Here is a 17286-nt window from a genome sequence, read left to right on the forward strand (position 1 = left end):
ATGTTTATTATATGTTGAAATGATAATACATTGGATGTATTGGGTTAATAAAGTATATTACAGTCAACTTTACCCGTTTGTTTTTACCTTTTTACTAAAGCGTCTAGAAAATTTAAAATTATATGTGTGGCTTCTATTATATTTTTGTTGAGTAGCCCTGGGCTAGATAGACAATTAGAGGCATTGTATACCCTATTAAGAAGTTTGGCTTGCATTCCTAAACCAGTGGGAAGCAGCGGAGTAGTTTAAGCAGAGAAGTGACATGATCTGATGTCCATTTTAAGAACAATATTTTCTGCTTAGAATGTCCTAGCAAGTTTGGTATATTAATAGTTCTTTTGCTTTAGTTAGAAACCCTCAAAATCTGTATTTCTCTCTCTTGACTTCCATAGCCAACTTAGAGCATCCTGTAACCCTTGGTGATTGGTAGGATGTTTGTTCCCTATGACCAAGCTACCTTCCTGGTTAAAACAAAGCTGGCATACATCAGTGACAAGACAAGAGCAAACCTATACTCTCACTAGCTTCCTTCTTTTATCATCTGGCTCTGTAAGGAAGGACTTCCAGTGAATGCATCCTTTCGATTCCTTAGCCACAGGCCAGCTATACTTTTATTGTCCACAAGGTGGTGCTGTTCTCAAGAGCAACAGTCAAATTTTTGGATTAAAGGTGTGAAGTATCCCAAAATTTATTTCAAAGACCTTAATTTATCATTAGAACAAGTAAGATTTAAGTTGCCTCTAAGTTTAGGGTACACTCATTTGGAACACTTCTAGTGACATTACCTACCAGGCATTGTGAGGTTCAAATGAGATAAGATTTTGTAAGCATTAACAATCTTATACAAATGCTGGTCTAATCATCAGATGTCTCAAAGGTAGATTAGTAACAGCCTATCTACTCTCTTTTTTTTTTTTTTTTTCAGTTGAAGTTGACATGCAATGTATTACGTAGTGATGAGATGTTTATATAACTTACAAAATGATACCCCAGTAAGCCTAGTACCTATTTGATATCATACATAGTTACTAAACTATTATTGACTATATTTCTGTGCTGTACTTTACATCCTTATGACTGTTTTTATAACCAGCAATTTGTACTTCTTAGCCCTCTTTATGAACATTTTCACCTATCCCCCACCTTCCTTCCACCTGGCAAACATCTGTTTGTTCTCTGTATGGATAAGTTTGTTTCTCTTTTGTTTGTTCTTTTATTTTGATTTTTAGATTCTTCATATAAGTGAAATCATATGGTATTTGTATTTCTCTGACTTTTTATGGCTAAGTTACATGTCATTGTGTATTATGCACCACATTTTTATCCATTCATCTCATCTATCAGTGGACACTTAACAACCTCTCTACTCTTCATTGCATGAATTTCTCTGCTAGATATCTGTTTACATTGCAGTTATTAAAAGGAAACTGGTTTTTTGCTCACAAATATTACAGTGTCCCCATATCATTATTTTCCTTCACACATGCTCATGCGCACACACTCTTGGTGAGCTGGTTGAAAATAAATACTCAGAGTTCCAAGCCCTCTGCTGATGCTATGCATCATTAAGCATTGCCCATCTGCTGTATTGTGAGGATTGGTTATGGCCTCTTCGTGCTTCATGTAAGGTAACCTGCTCAGATGAGGTTGAAGAAAGACCCGTAGAGGATTGAACTCACCATTTTTGTGTTGGTAAACTTACCATAATCCTTCAAAAACAGAAAACTACAACTCTTGTGTATCTGTTTTTAAACAAAACTTGCATTTATTCTGATGGTTTCCTTTTTGTAACCTGTCATTTCCAGGGGAAGGTGCTATCAACCTGGCTTTGACTCAGAACCGAAGCCAAGATGTGAGAATGAATGGACCCATGGGAGCTGGAAATTCAGTTAGGATGGAGGCAGGATTTCCCATGGCAGGTGGTCCAGGTGAGATCTCCCATTCACTTGTATGACATTTTACTAGTTTCCTTTTTGGCTTTACTTGCTAATGTATGATCATTTGGGTCCTGTAAGATAGGCAGGAGTTCCTGGCACATCTCTGTTTACTATTTCAGGAAATCAAGATTAGGAAGCTAGATAGAGTCACAGAGCATGAAGCTTATAGTCTTTACAATATTTGGGGTTCATGGTTAAAGGTAGATGAGCAGTGAGCAATCCTGCAAACATTTATTAAGTTCTTGTTATATGACAGGACCTGTGCTAAGTGTTGGAAATAGAAATGAATAAAATATTTTTTTTACCCTCGGATGTTTATAGATGATGGAGAATGTAGCTTTCTAACTCCCTTTTTTTCTAAGGCTGAGAATCTGTGAGCTAGGGGTTCTTGCATGCTTATGTGGAATCTGTAGAAGTATGTGGAAAAATATGTGTTTTTATATACTTAGAACCTGAGAGAGTTACAATTTTTTTTACTGCCTTTTCTAGTAATCCTGAAATGTCTTCTTTGGAGATTGAATTCAACATTTTATGAATTAACAGGATGTTAAAATTGAGTTGGCTCTCTCATTTAAAGCTGAGGAAGCTATGGAACTCAAAGAAAGGAAGCGAGTTTCCCAGGAGCAAGTAGCAGTAGGCTTAATATCTCATATCTAACTCCCAGCTCAGTGGTCTTTTCACTACACTAGTGGCTTTCATCGTTCTGCTGTAAGACATTTTTATTCAAAAAAACCAGAAAAGCCTAGCTGCTGTGGTTGAAGCGGAGTAAGCACCTGAAACTATACCCAGTCATCCACCTCCCCACCTACCACAACAGCTCCTGAAGAAATGCAGGAAAAGGGAGAGGCTCAGTTTATAAAGCCATTGCTCTGAACGGTAGCTGAAAACTTGGCCATATAGAGTTGGAAGTAGATTTTTATCTTGGCACTGCCATTTAGTGGTTACCTCAAGCTAGTCACTGCATCTCTCCAAGCAATAGTTTCTTCACCTATAAGATGAGATAATAGTGCCTTTAATCTGCTGAGCTCATGCTTGAAGGTGGAGGGATGAGCCATGTAACAAACATTTGCTGAATTCCTATTCTGTGTCAGGACCTGTGCTATTGGGCTATTGTGGAGTACCATATAGTAGATGGAAAATACCCAGCCTGGTACCAATAGTAGGGAGTCAGTAGATGTAGTTCTCCATAGAAGTCTGAGCATTTGGTGTTAAGGCAGCTTGATAAATACCAATAAAACAAATTAACATTGAAAAAAAAAACCCACCCTGGCTGGTGTGGCTCAGTGGATTGAACACCAGCCTGTGAACCAAAGAATCACCAGTTCCATTCCCAGTCAGGGCACATGCATGGGTTGCAGGCCAGGTCTCCAGTAGGGGGCACATGAGAGGCAACCATACATTCATGCTTCTCTCCCTCTCTTCCTCCCTTCCCCTCTCTCTAAAAATAAATAAAATCTTAAAAAAAAAAAAAAAAGCACTCTGACTGGTGTGGCTCAGTGGATTGAGCATCAGTTTATGAACCAAAAGGTCATGGGTTTGATTCCCTGTCAGGGCACATGCCTGGGTTGCAGGCCAGGTTCACAGTTGGGGGCATGCGAGAGGTAACTGACTGATGTTTTTCTTGCACATTGATGTTTCTGTCCGTCTTTTTCCCCCTTCCTTCCCCTCTCTGAAAGTGAATAAATAAAATCTTGAAGAGTGGGAAGAGCCTACCTAAGTTGCATGCAGTAGTGAAAGACTGAATAGACATGAGATGAGATTCAGGAAATCCGGGTTCTAGGCTCAATTCCTTGCCAGATGACTTAATATTTACTAGCCTTAGTTTCCTGTAAACATATTTAATTATATTCTAGAAACAATGATCCCTTCCAGCTTTAAAATGTTAGGACCCCATTAAAGTGATATCAGCACACTAATTGTAAGCTCTCCTGGTATCTGGCAAATAACTCTCTTAATATCTGCATATAGCAGGTATATAAGTATTTCTGGAAAATGAGTATAAATTATAGTGATATATGTAGTTCATTGTCAACACAGGAAACTTAGAAACTTTGGGTTAAAATTAGGTTAGATTTAGTAAAGACCAGTGATTGTGATAATATATACAATATGAAGTTTCAGGAATAATGAGCTGGTAGTGATCTGTAGTCACAATAACATTTTAACCCCTAATCTTTCTTTACTGCCAGGCATACTTCAGGCTTGTTTTTCTCTATTGTCCATAGGGACAGTGGTTGCAAACACATTTAATATAAGGTTAAACTAAGAAGAGGAATTTTTCCTGAGAAAAGTGAACTTAGTACCCTATAAAACAAAAATACATGAATTGGGAATTTTATATCTAGAATGTCTCTGATTATAGTTTTTTCTTAGTACTGTTTCTCTCAGCATTGGTAACAGAAAATTGACTGATAAGCAGAAGCTTTTTGTAATTAAAATCATATCCATAGTCTTTTTTTCCCCATAGTTTTAGAGATTCTCAAGATTAGTGAAGATATCATAGCAGTCATTTAAACATGGTTTCTCAACCTTGTCACTATTGATGCTTTGGGCTGATAATGCTTTGCTGTCGGGAGTTATCTTGTGCATTGTGGGATGTTTAGAAGCATCCCTAGCCTCAACCCACCAGATGCCAGTACCACCACCCCTTCTTCCCAGTAGTGTCAACAAAAACTGTCTCCAGACATTGCTAAATGTCACCTGGGAGACAAAATGGTGTTCCCCCCAAAGTTGTGAACCATGGATCTAGTCCAAATTCCTACCTAGTACTGAAATGTATTTTGAAGTAGCACTGCTGAGCATGTAGTCAGCCTGTGCTTGAACGTTTCTAAGTGTAGGAGGCTGATTATAGACAAGAAAACCTGCTGCTCATCTCCCAAGAACTTTCTTACTGTCTAATTACCACCTTTGAAAAATGGGATGGGGTTCCTCAAAAACAAATCCATTTTCAACGGATGAACATTTACCCAATTGCCCTCTTTAACTACAAAACACCTAAAAATGTCGAATAAAAATACTGCATTTAATGCACAGTTGAGCTTGTGAGAGAGTAAGGGAAATCCCCCGGGCAAGAAAGAAGTCAAAGAAAAAAAAATAGACGGCATTAAACAAATGAGGAGATTGTGTGGGGGCCAAGGGATTTGAATTTTAATGGCCAGGCAGGGATAAAATATGAAGCCTTGCCTTGGGTCCACATAAAGAAGAAAGCTAGAACTCAGAACTCCACGTGAAGCCTGAATTTTCAGTGAAAGATAGTTTTGAACATTTTTACCCTCTGGCATAGAAAGACAAACGCAAAACTTGTCTCTCTCAGCCTGGGCTCCTAGTTGAGGGTAGGGGAAATGGTGTTTTTAGAATTGTTTTCTCTACCCTCATGCAGGCTAGATGGGACAAAAGTAGGTTTATAGTTCTGAGAACATGAAACACAGAAGTTATTTTTGTGTTATTATTCATTAATATTGTATTATTTTCCATACAAAAAAAAAAACCTGTAAACCTACTTTTGCCCCACCCTGTATTATTGAAATGACTGTGGAACCGCCAAACTAAGACATTAAGTGGTCCTAGGCTGGTAATAACTGTTGAAGCTCTGGAGAGGCACGTTCTCAGCCTAAGCCATTTCAGATTCTCATAGTTAAAGCCTACTATAAATGAAATTATACTTTAAATGTATAACATTTAGGAACAGACTCCCTCCCTCCAGTTAATATGAATTCCAGATAATGGGAATATTAGGGTGTTTAAAATTATGAAAGTCTTAAGAGGACAAGACACTACCAAAACATAAACAGAATTTGGGGTGAGGGGACCAGAACTTACATAAATTTTTAAATTATTGAAGGAAATAACGTATTCAGCAAATTAGACACAGCTGAATGGGAAGGTAAACTTGAAGAACTTACCCAGAATACAGCAGAGAAAAAAATAAAAGATGGAAATATGAAAAAGGTCAAGAGACATAAAGGATAAAATGAGAAGGTCTAACATAAGTCTGAAAATAGTTCCAGAAGAAGATAAATGAAAGAGGGACAATAGTTAAATAGAGAATGGCTGAACTTTTTCAGAATTGATGAAAGAAATGAGTCCTAAGATTCAGAAGCCCAGTAATCCTGAGCACTACAAATAAAAATAAATCCATATCTGGACACAAAATTGTAAAGCTACACAACATGAAAGACAAAGAGAATGCTAAAAGCAACTCAAAATAAAAGACCAATTAATTATTTACAAAGGAAAGACTATCAGACCCACAGCTGATTTCTCAGCAGCAACTTTGGAAGCCAGGAAACACTGGAATATTTCAAAGTGAAGAGAAAATTATTGACAGCCTAGAATTTTAAGCTTAGCTACATTATCAACATTAATATGAAATAAAGACCTTTTCAAAGAGACTAAGAAAATTTACCATTAACAGACCCTTGCTAATTGAACTGCTCAAGGATGTACTTCAGGAAGAAGAAAATTGAACCTAAGATGGAAGAAATAAGAGCTAAGAAAGAATGGTGAGCTAAATAATTGGTAAACCTGGGGTAAATATTTCTAAATAAGCATTGACTTATTTAGTATAATGATGACTATATATTGTCTTTAGACTTTAAGTCAAATATGTCTGTTGACATTTTAAATATAGTCACTAAAATAATAGAAATAGAGTGTATAACTTCTAAACTGTTAGTGGAGGGATAGAAAGGAAGGACAGATGAAAAAATAAATCCAATAAAATTCAGGAAACCGGAACAGAAAAAGAAGGGTAAAAAGAAGTGGTATCATAAAATGATAAACTAAAATATACTAGTATTTAACAATAAAGTCAGATGGATTATGAACTCTGCTAAAATGAAAGTAATCAGATTCAATAGTAAAATCAGATTTAGCTGTGTGCTTTTACAGGAAACATAAATTATAAGGACTCAGTTCATATTTAAAAGGATAGGAAAAAACATAATCCAAATGAATACTAACCAAGAAAAGGGGGACTATTTTTATCAGGTTAAAAAAACACAATTTAAGATAAAAAGCTTTATGGAGAATAAGTACGATTCTACAAGTAGAGAAAACATTCTACAAAAAGGTAATTAAGCTTTTATGTTCTTAATAAGCTAGCCTCAAAATACGTGAGGCAAAAATGGACAGAATTTCATGAAGATAGCAAATCTTAGGGGAAATTTTAACACACCTCTGTTAGTAATTGATGTATTGAGCTTATAAGAAATTGGTAAGGATATTATGACTAACATAATTAAAATGGTTTGATATAATGGGTATACAGTTGACCTTGAATAACACAGAGGTTAAGGACACCAACCACCCATGCAGTAAAAAATCTGAGTATAACTTTTGACTCCTCAAAAACTTAAGTACTAACAGTCTATTATTGACTGGAAGCCTTACCATAACATAAACAGTCAATTTTAATACATATTTTGTATATTGTGTGCATTATAAGCTGTATTCTTATGATATATAAGCTAGAGAAAAGAAAATGTTATTACAAAAATCATAAGGAAGAGGAAATACACTTGTAGTACTTGCATATTTATTGAAAAAAAATCCACATGTAAGTGGACCTGCACAGTTCAAACATATGTTGTTCAAGGGCTAACTGTATATAGAAATCATGTACTAATAATTTAAGAGTCTTAATCTTTTCAAGCATAAATGGAACATTTATATAAGCTGACCATGTATTATTCCAAAAGCAAGTTTTAGTAAATGCCAAATACTGGCACCACACAGATCCTGTTTTCTAACCCATATGTGGTGCAATTAAGTCAGTGACAAAAAAAAAAACCCTAACTAAAATATCCCATATTTTTAGAAATTAAAAAATACATTCTACATACCCAATGATTTTTTAAAAATCAATAATCATGGACATAAGAAAATATTTAGAATGGAATAATGAGAAGAGCACATATCAAAATTTGTGAGATGTCAGTAAAGCACTTGGAAGACAATTAAGCCTTCAGATACTTATATTAGAGCAGAACTTGAACTGAAAATTAACAAGTTATGTGTCTGGCTCAAGAATTAAAAAAAAACAGCAAAGTAATAATCTAGGAGGAAGGAAATAATAAAGAGCAAAAATAAGTAAAGTATGAATTTTAAGAAACCCAGTAGAACAGAGGAGCAAACCAAAAGATGTTTTCTTTGAAAAGCCTACTAAATTGATGAATCTGGTAAAACAAAGGAAAAAAGAGAGGCACAGGCAATACCAAGAATGGGGGAAAAAAGTGTACACGTTAAAAGAATGTATTTTATAGTATGTGAATTATGTCTCAGTTTTTCAAAAGGAGAAGGTATCCCATGAATAACTTCATGCTGATAAATTTTAAAGGATAACTCAAACTGACTTATTAATAAGATATAGAAACTTGAAAAACCTATAACTACTTTAAAAATTGAAATAAAAGTCTGTCTCCCTATGAACCGATAGTACAACCCATACCCATAGTCCCAGTTGATTTTACAGGTGAGTTTCACTAAATATTTAAAGAACAGGTAGACATATTTATCCACAGCAGAGAAAAAGAGGAAAGATGCTTTTCAACTCAGTTTGAAGTTATTTTTATCTTGATGCCAAAATTAAAGGGGGACAGGAAGAGAAGATAATTATAGGCTATTATCACTTATGAACATAGATGCTAAATCCTAAAAAGCCTATCAGTATCAGAAATTAGAGAGCTATGGAGCAAGAGAAGTTCTGAAAATCTAGTTGGAGTATAAATTGGTATAACCACTTTTGAGAGCAGTTTACCAATATCTAGTAAAATTGAAGATGCTTATACTTTATAACCTAGCAATTCTAATTATATAGTATAAAGACACTCTCACATGTCCACAAGAATACATGACATTACAAAGTTCTAAGAATGAAAAGTTAGAGTGGGGTGGGGGTGGGGCTTACTAGTATTTATCAACAGGAGAATGGATGTATGGATTCTGTAAAATGGAGCGCTATTAATGGCGGTCAAGATGAATAAAGCTCAAAAAATAATATTAAATGCAAAAGGAAACTGAAGGCTACATATAATATAGTGCCACTTACATGAAGCGTGCAAAATGCAATGCAGTTTACCTACATATATGGAAAAGAAGTAAAAAATGAAAAGAAATAAAACATGCACAAAACTGTTAACTCCAATTATAAGATAAGAGGGAGGGAATAGAATGGGATTGGGAAGGGGTAGGGAGCTTCTAGGGTATATATACATATGTATCTGAAGGAGATGGGGCAAAATGCTTAGATGTGTATAAGGTAGATGATGGTATAGAAATTTTTCATACTTTTTCATATTCTTGAGATATTTCATTAAAAGCAAACACTGTGTCAATTCCAGTACTCTATTCTAGAATTTTTTTTTCTCTAGGATTAATAAGAATGACCAACCCAGCCACTGTTATGATACCCCCGGGTGGAAATGTGTCATCTTCCATGATGGCACCAGGCCACAATTCAGAGCTGCAGCCCAGGACTCCTCGCCCTGCTTCTCAGTCAGGTAACTACCTCCAGTCTTTTAGGATCAAAGAGTCTGGAACTCCGTGCACAGATGATTACAAAATTCATCTGTCTCTGATGAAATTCCCAACTGCCCAACTTAAATGCCACCTCTTTACAAAATCTGCCCCAATTTCTTCAGGCTAAAAGTCATCATTTCCTTCTCAGAATTTCTAATTATTCCCTTACCAGTCTTACCACAACATTCCTAAAAATGCATTTTTTGGCCTACTTATTCCTGCAAGGTACCCCATGAAAGAGCATTCTAAATGGTGAAGTAAATTTGGTAAATTGATCATCCTCTTGGAGGTACAAAATTAACATACTAGAGGCACTGAAAGTCTTACAGTGAAGGAACCCTTCTAAGTTGTTAGGTCACTGCTTCCCAAGCCTAATTGACTGTGTTTTGTTTTCTATAACACTAATGAACATAGCTCCCAGAATGTACTTTGAAAATACCACGCCACATTTTATGTTTGGCTCTTATGTCCCCTTTTGAATCATAAGTTCTTTTAGACAAGATTTATCTTTATGTCATTCTGGTATGTTGCTTTGCATGTAGAAGATGCTCACAAACATTTCACCAAATGGTACCAGCAGATTTTACTCTGTATTTGCAGAATTGCCAAGACTACTGTTCTAGGATCTCGGTTGCACTAAGTTAATTTTTGTTTTGTTAACTGTCTTTAAACAGATGCAATGGATCCACTCCTCTCTGGGCTCCATATACAGCAGCAAAGTCATCCCTCAGGATCTTTAGCACCCCCGCATCACCCAATGCAGCCTGTCCCTGTGAACAGACAAATGAACCCAGCTAATTTTCCCCAGCTGCAGCAGCAGCAGCATCAACAACAGCAGCAACAGCAACAGCAACAGTTGCAGGCAAGACCCCCACAGCAACATCAGCAGCAACAGCCACAGGGAATTCGACCCCAGTTTACTGCCCCGACTCAGGTGCCTGTTCCTCCGGGCTGGAACCAGCTGCCTTCTGGAGCCCTTCAGCCTCCTCCAGCCCAGGGTTCTCTGGGCACAATGACTGCAAACCAAGGGTGGAAGAAGGCTCCCTTGCCTGGCCCAATACAGCAGCAACTCCAGGCAAGACCATCCTTAGCCACGGTACAGACACCTTCCCACCCTCCCCCTCCATATCCCTTTGGCAGCCAGCAAGCCTCACAAGCCCATACAAACTTTCCTCAGATGAGCAATCCAGGCCAGTTCACAGCTCCTCAGATGAAGAGCATGCAGGGAGGGCCCTCCAGGGTCCCAACACCCCTGCAGCAGCCCCATCTCACCAACAAGTCTCCTGCCTCCTCACCCTCCTCCTTCCAGCAGGGATCCCCTGCATCCTCCCCAACGGTTAACCAAACTCAGCAGCAGATGGGACCAAGGCCACCTCAAAATAACCCACTTCCCCAGGGATTTCAACAGCCTGTCAGCTCTCCGGGTCGGAATCCTATGGTTCAACAGGGAAACGTGCCACCTAACTTCATGGTGATGCAGCAGCAACCACCAAACCAGGGGCCACAGAGTTTACATCCAGGCCTAGGAGGTGAGGAACACTGAAGCTACTTGTGTTAGTAAAGCTACTGGAGATAGATCTTAGTGGACCTACAATTTTGAGATAATTGAGGGAGTGAAATAAGGATGTAATTATTTGGTTTTGTGGATATAGTGGTGACGTTTGATATAAATTAGTTAACTTGATACATTATGCAGTATCTTACTGGTTATGTGTAAGCTAGCCCTCTGGATAAAAATACAGGTAAAATTCAATATAGAGATGCTCATTTTGTTTTCAAATTATTTTTGCTTGATCTTGTACTAGTAAATTAAAATGTCAAAAAGAAATATGCACTGCATACAAAACTTATAATGCTCAGCTGTAGAAAAAAATTATTATGCAATAGAGCAAAAATGAAAAGTACAAGGTCTTATTGGGGAAAAGGCCCATCTAGTCTTCAATTTCGATAATCCTAAATTAGTAACATAGCATGATATGTGTTGAATTTGGTTAAAGTATTAAAGGGGAGTAAGTTCAGAAATCATTGACTTTTATAGTTTTATAATGCCAATGCCTGCTCCTTAGAGAGGGAATTCCACCAGTTATACCTAAAGGAGATTTATTTATTTATTTTGTAAGGTGCCTCTTGTATGAAGAAAAAGCAATGGAGCTTAATGTGTGAGGTAAAACGATTACAGTAAAACTTATCCATCTCCATGTTTATTATTTATTCTTATTAATCATTGACCTAGTGCACATGAATGTGCTTGGAGCTTTTTAGTAAGGTATAGAGAGTGTCAGTAATGCTGTCATCTGATAAACACCCCCCCCCCACCAAAAGACACCCATTGCCTACCCAGAAAAAACCCTTGCATCTTTAGTGCAACATAGCAAAGGCATGTTCCCATGGTTTCTGGTGAAATTAAGTTGCTCATCAGTCTTTTCACTCTCTTATAGTTAATTTTATAGATGTGCAGGCTCCAATATTTTAATCCTAAGAAGTTTTTAGAAAATGCAAGAATGTTTCAGCTCCAAATTTCACTGTTCTGGGCATCTAGCCCTGGATCAGTGGAACCTGGGTAGTCCCTCCTTCGAATGTGATTTCTGATTTAATTGCAATGAAAGCATGCAAATGGGGACTTGTCACTGCTAAAGAAAGGACAAATGCATATTTGCCTACAAAGTGTTTTTCAGGACATTGAAAAATTTGGCCCTTAAAAAAATAAATGGACTAACACAAATTTTAAGTGAGCTTTAGGTCTTGATGCTTTCATAGAGCAGTTGATGTGCTCACCTAGGTGATCTGGCCACATCAAGGCCTACGTTATAAACAATGAATGGGTTCTGAGATTCTCCTTATTACAGATTTTCTGAAATTAAACTTTCCTATAAAAAGAAGTAATACTTCAGCAAGATTCCATTAGAGCATGGTTTTTGGTACCAGAGCTGTCAAAATTGCAGCAGACTTTATGGGAGGAAGGTGTGATGATAAATTTTATATAGCTTAACTTTGAAGCTCCTATAAATCATTTCTAAAAAATAATGGGGGAATTTTTCTGTAAAGGAGATTGTCATCTATTTCCCTCAATGGAGGGAAAAAAAAAAACCACCTATCTATGCTTAATATCAGGACCCAGCTTTTGTTTTATAGTATTTCTTACAAATTTGTTTGAACATGAGAGAATTTATTCCATTGGTACCTGTGTTAAAGTATGTCAAGTTTGGGGGTTCGCTCTATTACAGAGGAAAATAAAGAGCTCTAAACCTTGCTGTGACGTGGCCTCAGATCACATTTAGGGAGCAGATTGCCATCTTTTCCTTGGCATGTTCTAAGTGTAAATTTTTTAGTATTTCTTTTTCATTTTGACAATGCTCATGTAAGAGATTGTGTTGATTTTTTTAACCATCTTTCCCAACCTGATTATTAAAGATCTTACCAGTGTGACAGAGAGCTAAGCCAGTGAAGACTTCATGCAGCTCATCCTTCCTTATTCATTCCACATCTAAGCAAGAGTATAAATTTGCCAGGTAACTGCCTTACTCATTGTTTTCTATTAAGGAATGCCTAAACGCCTCCCACCCGGCTTCTCAGCAGGACAGGCCAATCCGAACTTTATGCAAGGTCAGGTGCCTTCGACAACAACCACCACCCCTGGGAATTCAGGAGCCCCTCAGCTGCAAGCAAATCAAAATGTCCAGCATGCAGGTTTGTTTTCTATGATTTATTCAGCAAGCAGTTATTGAGCATTGTGTGGTAGATACTGTGATAAGCAACAAGGGTAAACATAAATCCTGATTCCTCCCCTTAATTTCAAACCCTTAAATATGAATTATTCTTCCAACGCAGTAACTGAAGTATCAAAAGTAGGTAAAATGTCTCAGGAACCTGGAAACGCCTAAGGAAAGGAGGTGAAACTTGAGTTACAGCATTTTTTTCTTTTTTGAGAAGAACCAAATAGTAAATATTTTAAGCTTGGCAACTAAACTCTGGTGTTGTAGTACAAAAGTGGACAGAGACAATACATAAAGGAATGAGTTTGGCTGTGTTCCAAACACTTTATTTACAGACTGGCAGCAGGCCTGTTGGCTCATGGGCTATAGTTTGCCAACCCCTGAGTTAGTAATGGGGCAAAACATGTTTGTGGCAGAGAAAACTATAGGTACAAAGGCATGGAGGCACATGGCATTTTGGACAGCTGCTACTTTAAAAATCTCTATATAGTGGATGTTAGCTGTGTTTATGCTGAGGGTCTGAATTCCGATTTACACTGTGGTATTTGAAGACCAGACTTCAATCAGTATTGATTTAATGCCAACAGCATATTGCATGTAAGAAATTTTGAAGGAGAAATGGAGTGGAGCAGAACAGTTAAAAAGTGTTTGTAAAACAGTATTATATAAGCCCAGACTTCATGTTTCTTGTTGCTTAGGTGTCACACAAGTAATCCTTTTACCCTTTCTCATTCAGTCAGTTAGGACTGAATTAGTGCAAATATTTCCTCAACCCCATCCCCACTTAGAGTTAATTTAGTTGTGTGGTTCCAGCTTTAATTGTAAATCACTAAGGAATGAGAAAAATTCTAAGTTAACAAGAAATAGTTCAAACTACCTCTTGAAGGGCGAGGGTTAGGGCAAACTGCTTGTCTTTCCTTATCTGCTACTACAAAACTGCATTCCTGAGCTTTGTGAAATCGTGTTTTCTTTAGGAGGTTTTAAACAGTGATAAAATCATGATTCCTCTACCCAGCACAGCTCTGTGCATTTGTATATGGTGCCTCCCACATACTATTTTCATTTTCCCATTTATCCAATCTAAGATATCTCTACTCCTGCCTGCCTTTTTCTATACACTCACTCTACTTTATTTTTACCTGTTAGCTTTTACTTCTTCCTGTAAAAATACTTGTCTGTCATTGTCATGTGCCAACTAGACTTCAAGGTGTCAGGGATTTGGTCTGTCTTGTTTATTGATGTTACCTTAGTACTAAAACTGACTTGTACATAGGCACTCAATAAATAATTATTGATTGGATGAATATACACTGGCATATTCAGTGTATATATAGTGTTAATGGAGTTCACCTTAAGAACTTTTAAGACTGGTTTAGCAGATCTTCCTTAAGTTTCAGGAAAATTCTGAATAGTGTGAGCAACAGACAGTTTGTCCCCTGCCTCCCTGGCTGGAGCATGGACTAGCCTCCTAACTTTGTTATGCCTGCCACTTTCTAGCCCCCATTTAAAAGTGAAAAATAAAAGGGAGCTAAAATAAGCTAGAAGGTTATTCAGTAAGAAAGGAGAGAGAATGCAGGTAGCTATAGGAAATTCCCAAAGACCCAAAGTAAGTGAACAGTGCAACAAGCCAGGCAGTGTTCTTTGTCTAAATTAGAAATCACTGAAGAATAGAACATGTCCCGTGGGGTCCACCAGGAACTGCCAAGAGGATGGTCACTGCAGTTTTAATATCCCTTATTAACTGTTGTGTATCTGCAGCTTCTGGGTCATCTGTCAGTTGACTCCTACCAGAGGCTCAGCTTTCAGATCAGGATTAAATAATTTTTACCACACTGGGGCAGAGGAGATCTGTCCTTAGGAAGTATGAGGTATTCTTTTCTCTAAAGTGCAGCATCCAGATATCACACAGATAGAGTCATTATTACTTTTTCAAGAAGCATTTTTAAATGTCTTGTCAGCATTGTTGAGGTTTTCCTAAGAGGGTATATCACATTCTTTGTTTCCTTGACTCATCTAAAGCAGGGCTTATTTCACTAGCCTAGTGTTTTTCATTAATTTTCATCATCTTTTTAATATATTCACTATCTGTATTTATTTAATTCAAGAAAGGCTAAAACCAGGCCATACCCTGTGACATATTCACACATGTCCTCTTAAGGCCCAGTTCCCACCCCAACTGAGATCTGCTACTACACCCTGAAGTGAGGGCAAGTATCACAGGGAGGATGCCATGTTCTACCCAAAGAGTCCCAGGAAAAAGCACAAGTTCTCATTGAACTTGGCTGTCACTTTAATCAACCCTACTCCATAATCTCCCTGACGTGCCGTTTGGAGCCCACCTTGACATCCACAGCTGAAGGCTGAAACCCAAGCAGGTCTGGAGGGTGGACCCCAGCCATCACTTTAGGAAAAATTCATTTGGCCAGAAACAGATTCAGTGAGTTATGGAGTACAAGTCCTTCTTAAATAATGAGATGCTGCCTTGCTTTTCATTGAATATGAAAGAAAGTAAACTTTATTGATCTTTGAAATGTTACCTTTAAGTTACCTAATAGGAGTAATGACATGGATTCTTCTCCTGTATTGTATGGTTATTAAGAATGTTACAATTATCACACAGTCAAATCTCCATACTTTAGAACACCCACAGAAAGTATGTCAAGCACAGCACATTTGTTTATGTTGGTCAGAGAATATATGGGTGGTGGGTGTTTTTCTAATTAAGGTAATTTGAGTACCTTAATATCAATAAGATAATAGTATTTTTTTCTGAAACTGTTGTTTGTTTGTTTGTTTGTTTGTTTTAAGGTGGTCAAGGAGCTGGTCCTCCCCAAAACCAGATGCAGGTGTCCCACGGGCCACCAAATATGATGCAGCCCAGCCTCATGGGAATTCATGGCAACATGAACAACCAGCAGGCTGGTAGTTCTGGGGTTCCTCAGGTGAACCTGGGCAGCATGCAAGGCCAGCCCCAGCAGGGCCCACCATCTCAGCTGATGAGCATGCACCAGCAGATTGTGCCCTCCCAAGGCCAGATGGTCCAGCAACAAGGAAGCTTGAACCCTCAGAACCCTATGATCCTTCCAAGGACGCCACTTATGCCACAGGGCCAGATGATGGTGAACCCTCAGAGCCAAAATCTTGGGCCCTCACCCCAAAGGATGACCCCACCCAAACAGATGCTTACCCAGCAAGGCCCACAAATGATGGCGACACATAACCAGATGATGGGGCCCCAGGGGCAAGTTTTGCTCCAGCAGAACCCAATGATAGAGCAGATCATGACCAATCAGATGCAGGGGAATAAGCAACAGTTTAACACTCAGAACCAATCCAATGTCATGCCGGGACCAGCACAGATAATGAGGGGACCAACTCCAAACATGCAAGGAAACATGGTGCAGTTTACGGGACAGATGTCAGGACAGATGCTGCCCCAGCAAGGGCCTGTGAACAGCAGTCCTTCTCAGGTTATGGGGATTCAGGGGCAGGTGTTACGGCCACCAGGACCCAGCTCACACATGGCCCAGCAGCATGGTGACCCTGCTACTACAGCAAATAATGATGTCAGCTTATCTCAAATGATGCCTGATGTTAGCATGCAACAAACCAACATGGTTCCCCCCCATGTGCAGGCCATGCAGGGAAATAGTGCCTCGGGAAACCACTTCTCAGGCCATGGAATGCCTTTCAATGCACCTTTCAGCGGAGCACCCAATGGAAATCAGATGTCCTGTGGTCAGAATCCAGGCTTCCCGGTCAATAAGGACGTCACGCTAACAAGCCCATTGTTGGTCAACTTACTGCAGAGTGACATCTCTGCAGGCCATTTTGGGGTAAACAATAAGCAAAACAATACCAATGCGAATAAACCGAAGAAGAAGAAACCCCCTCGGAAGAAGAAAAATAGTCAGCAAGATCTAAAGTAGGTTGGGATAGGTTGTGCTCAAATTTTATTCATTTATTTCTATGTGGACTTTTTTTGATGGAAAATTTTAAACATACACGATTAGATTAGTATAATGAAATTCCCCTGCTTCAGCAAATTTCAACTCACAGCCTGTCGTGCCTTTATCTGTGCTCTACCCATTACCCTCTTGATTATTTTAAAGCTAATT

General features: G+C 38.2%; 1 protein-coding gene across 8 annotated transcripts in view; it reads left to right on the top strand.

Annotated features, from left to right (window-relative positions):
* NCOA6 (nuclear receptor coactivator 6) overlaps positions 1–17286 on the top strand; it is an 87625-nt gene that overhangs the window by 41954 nt on the left and 28385 nt on the right. For 6 of the 8 annotated variants that reach the window (XM_045832653.1, XM_045832652.1, XM_045832655.1 and 3 more), the window contains 5 exons: positions 1806–1928; positions 9308–9436; positions 10130–10984; positions 12996–13142; positions 15977–17093. In XM_045832653.1, the coding sequence (XP_045688609.1) occupies positions 1806–1928; positions 9308–9436; positions 10130–10984; positions 12996–13142; positions 15977–17093 (2371 nt within the window). The remainder of the gene's footprint in view (positions 1–1805; positions 1929–9307; positions 9437–10129; positions 10985–12995; positions 13143–15976; positions 17094–17286) is intronic. The other 2 variants (XM_045832656.1, XM_045832657.1) reach the window with 2 other exon arrangements.

The sequence above is a fragment of the Phyllostomus hastatus genome, unplaced genomic scaffold, assembly GCF_019186645.2.
Source record: "Phyllostomus hastatus isolate PE091 unplaced genomic scaffold, TTU_PhHast_1.1 phas_contig_17, whole genome shotgun sequence".
NCBI classification, from domain to species: Eukaryota; Metazoa; Chordata; class Mammalia; order Chiroptera; family Phyllostomidae; genus Phyllostomus; species Phyllostomus hastatus.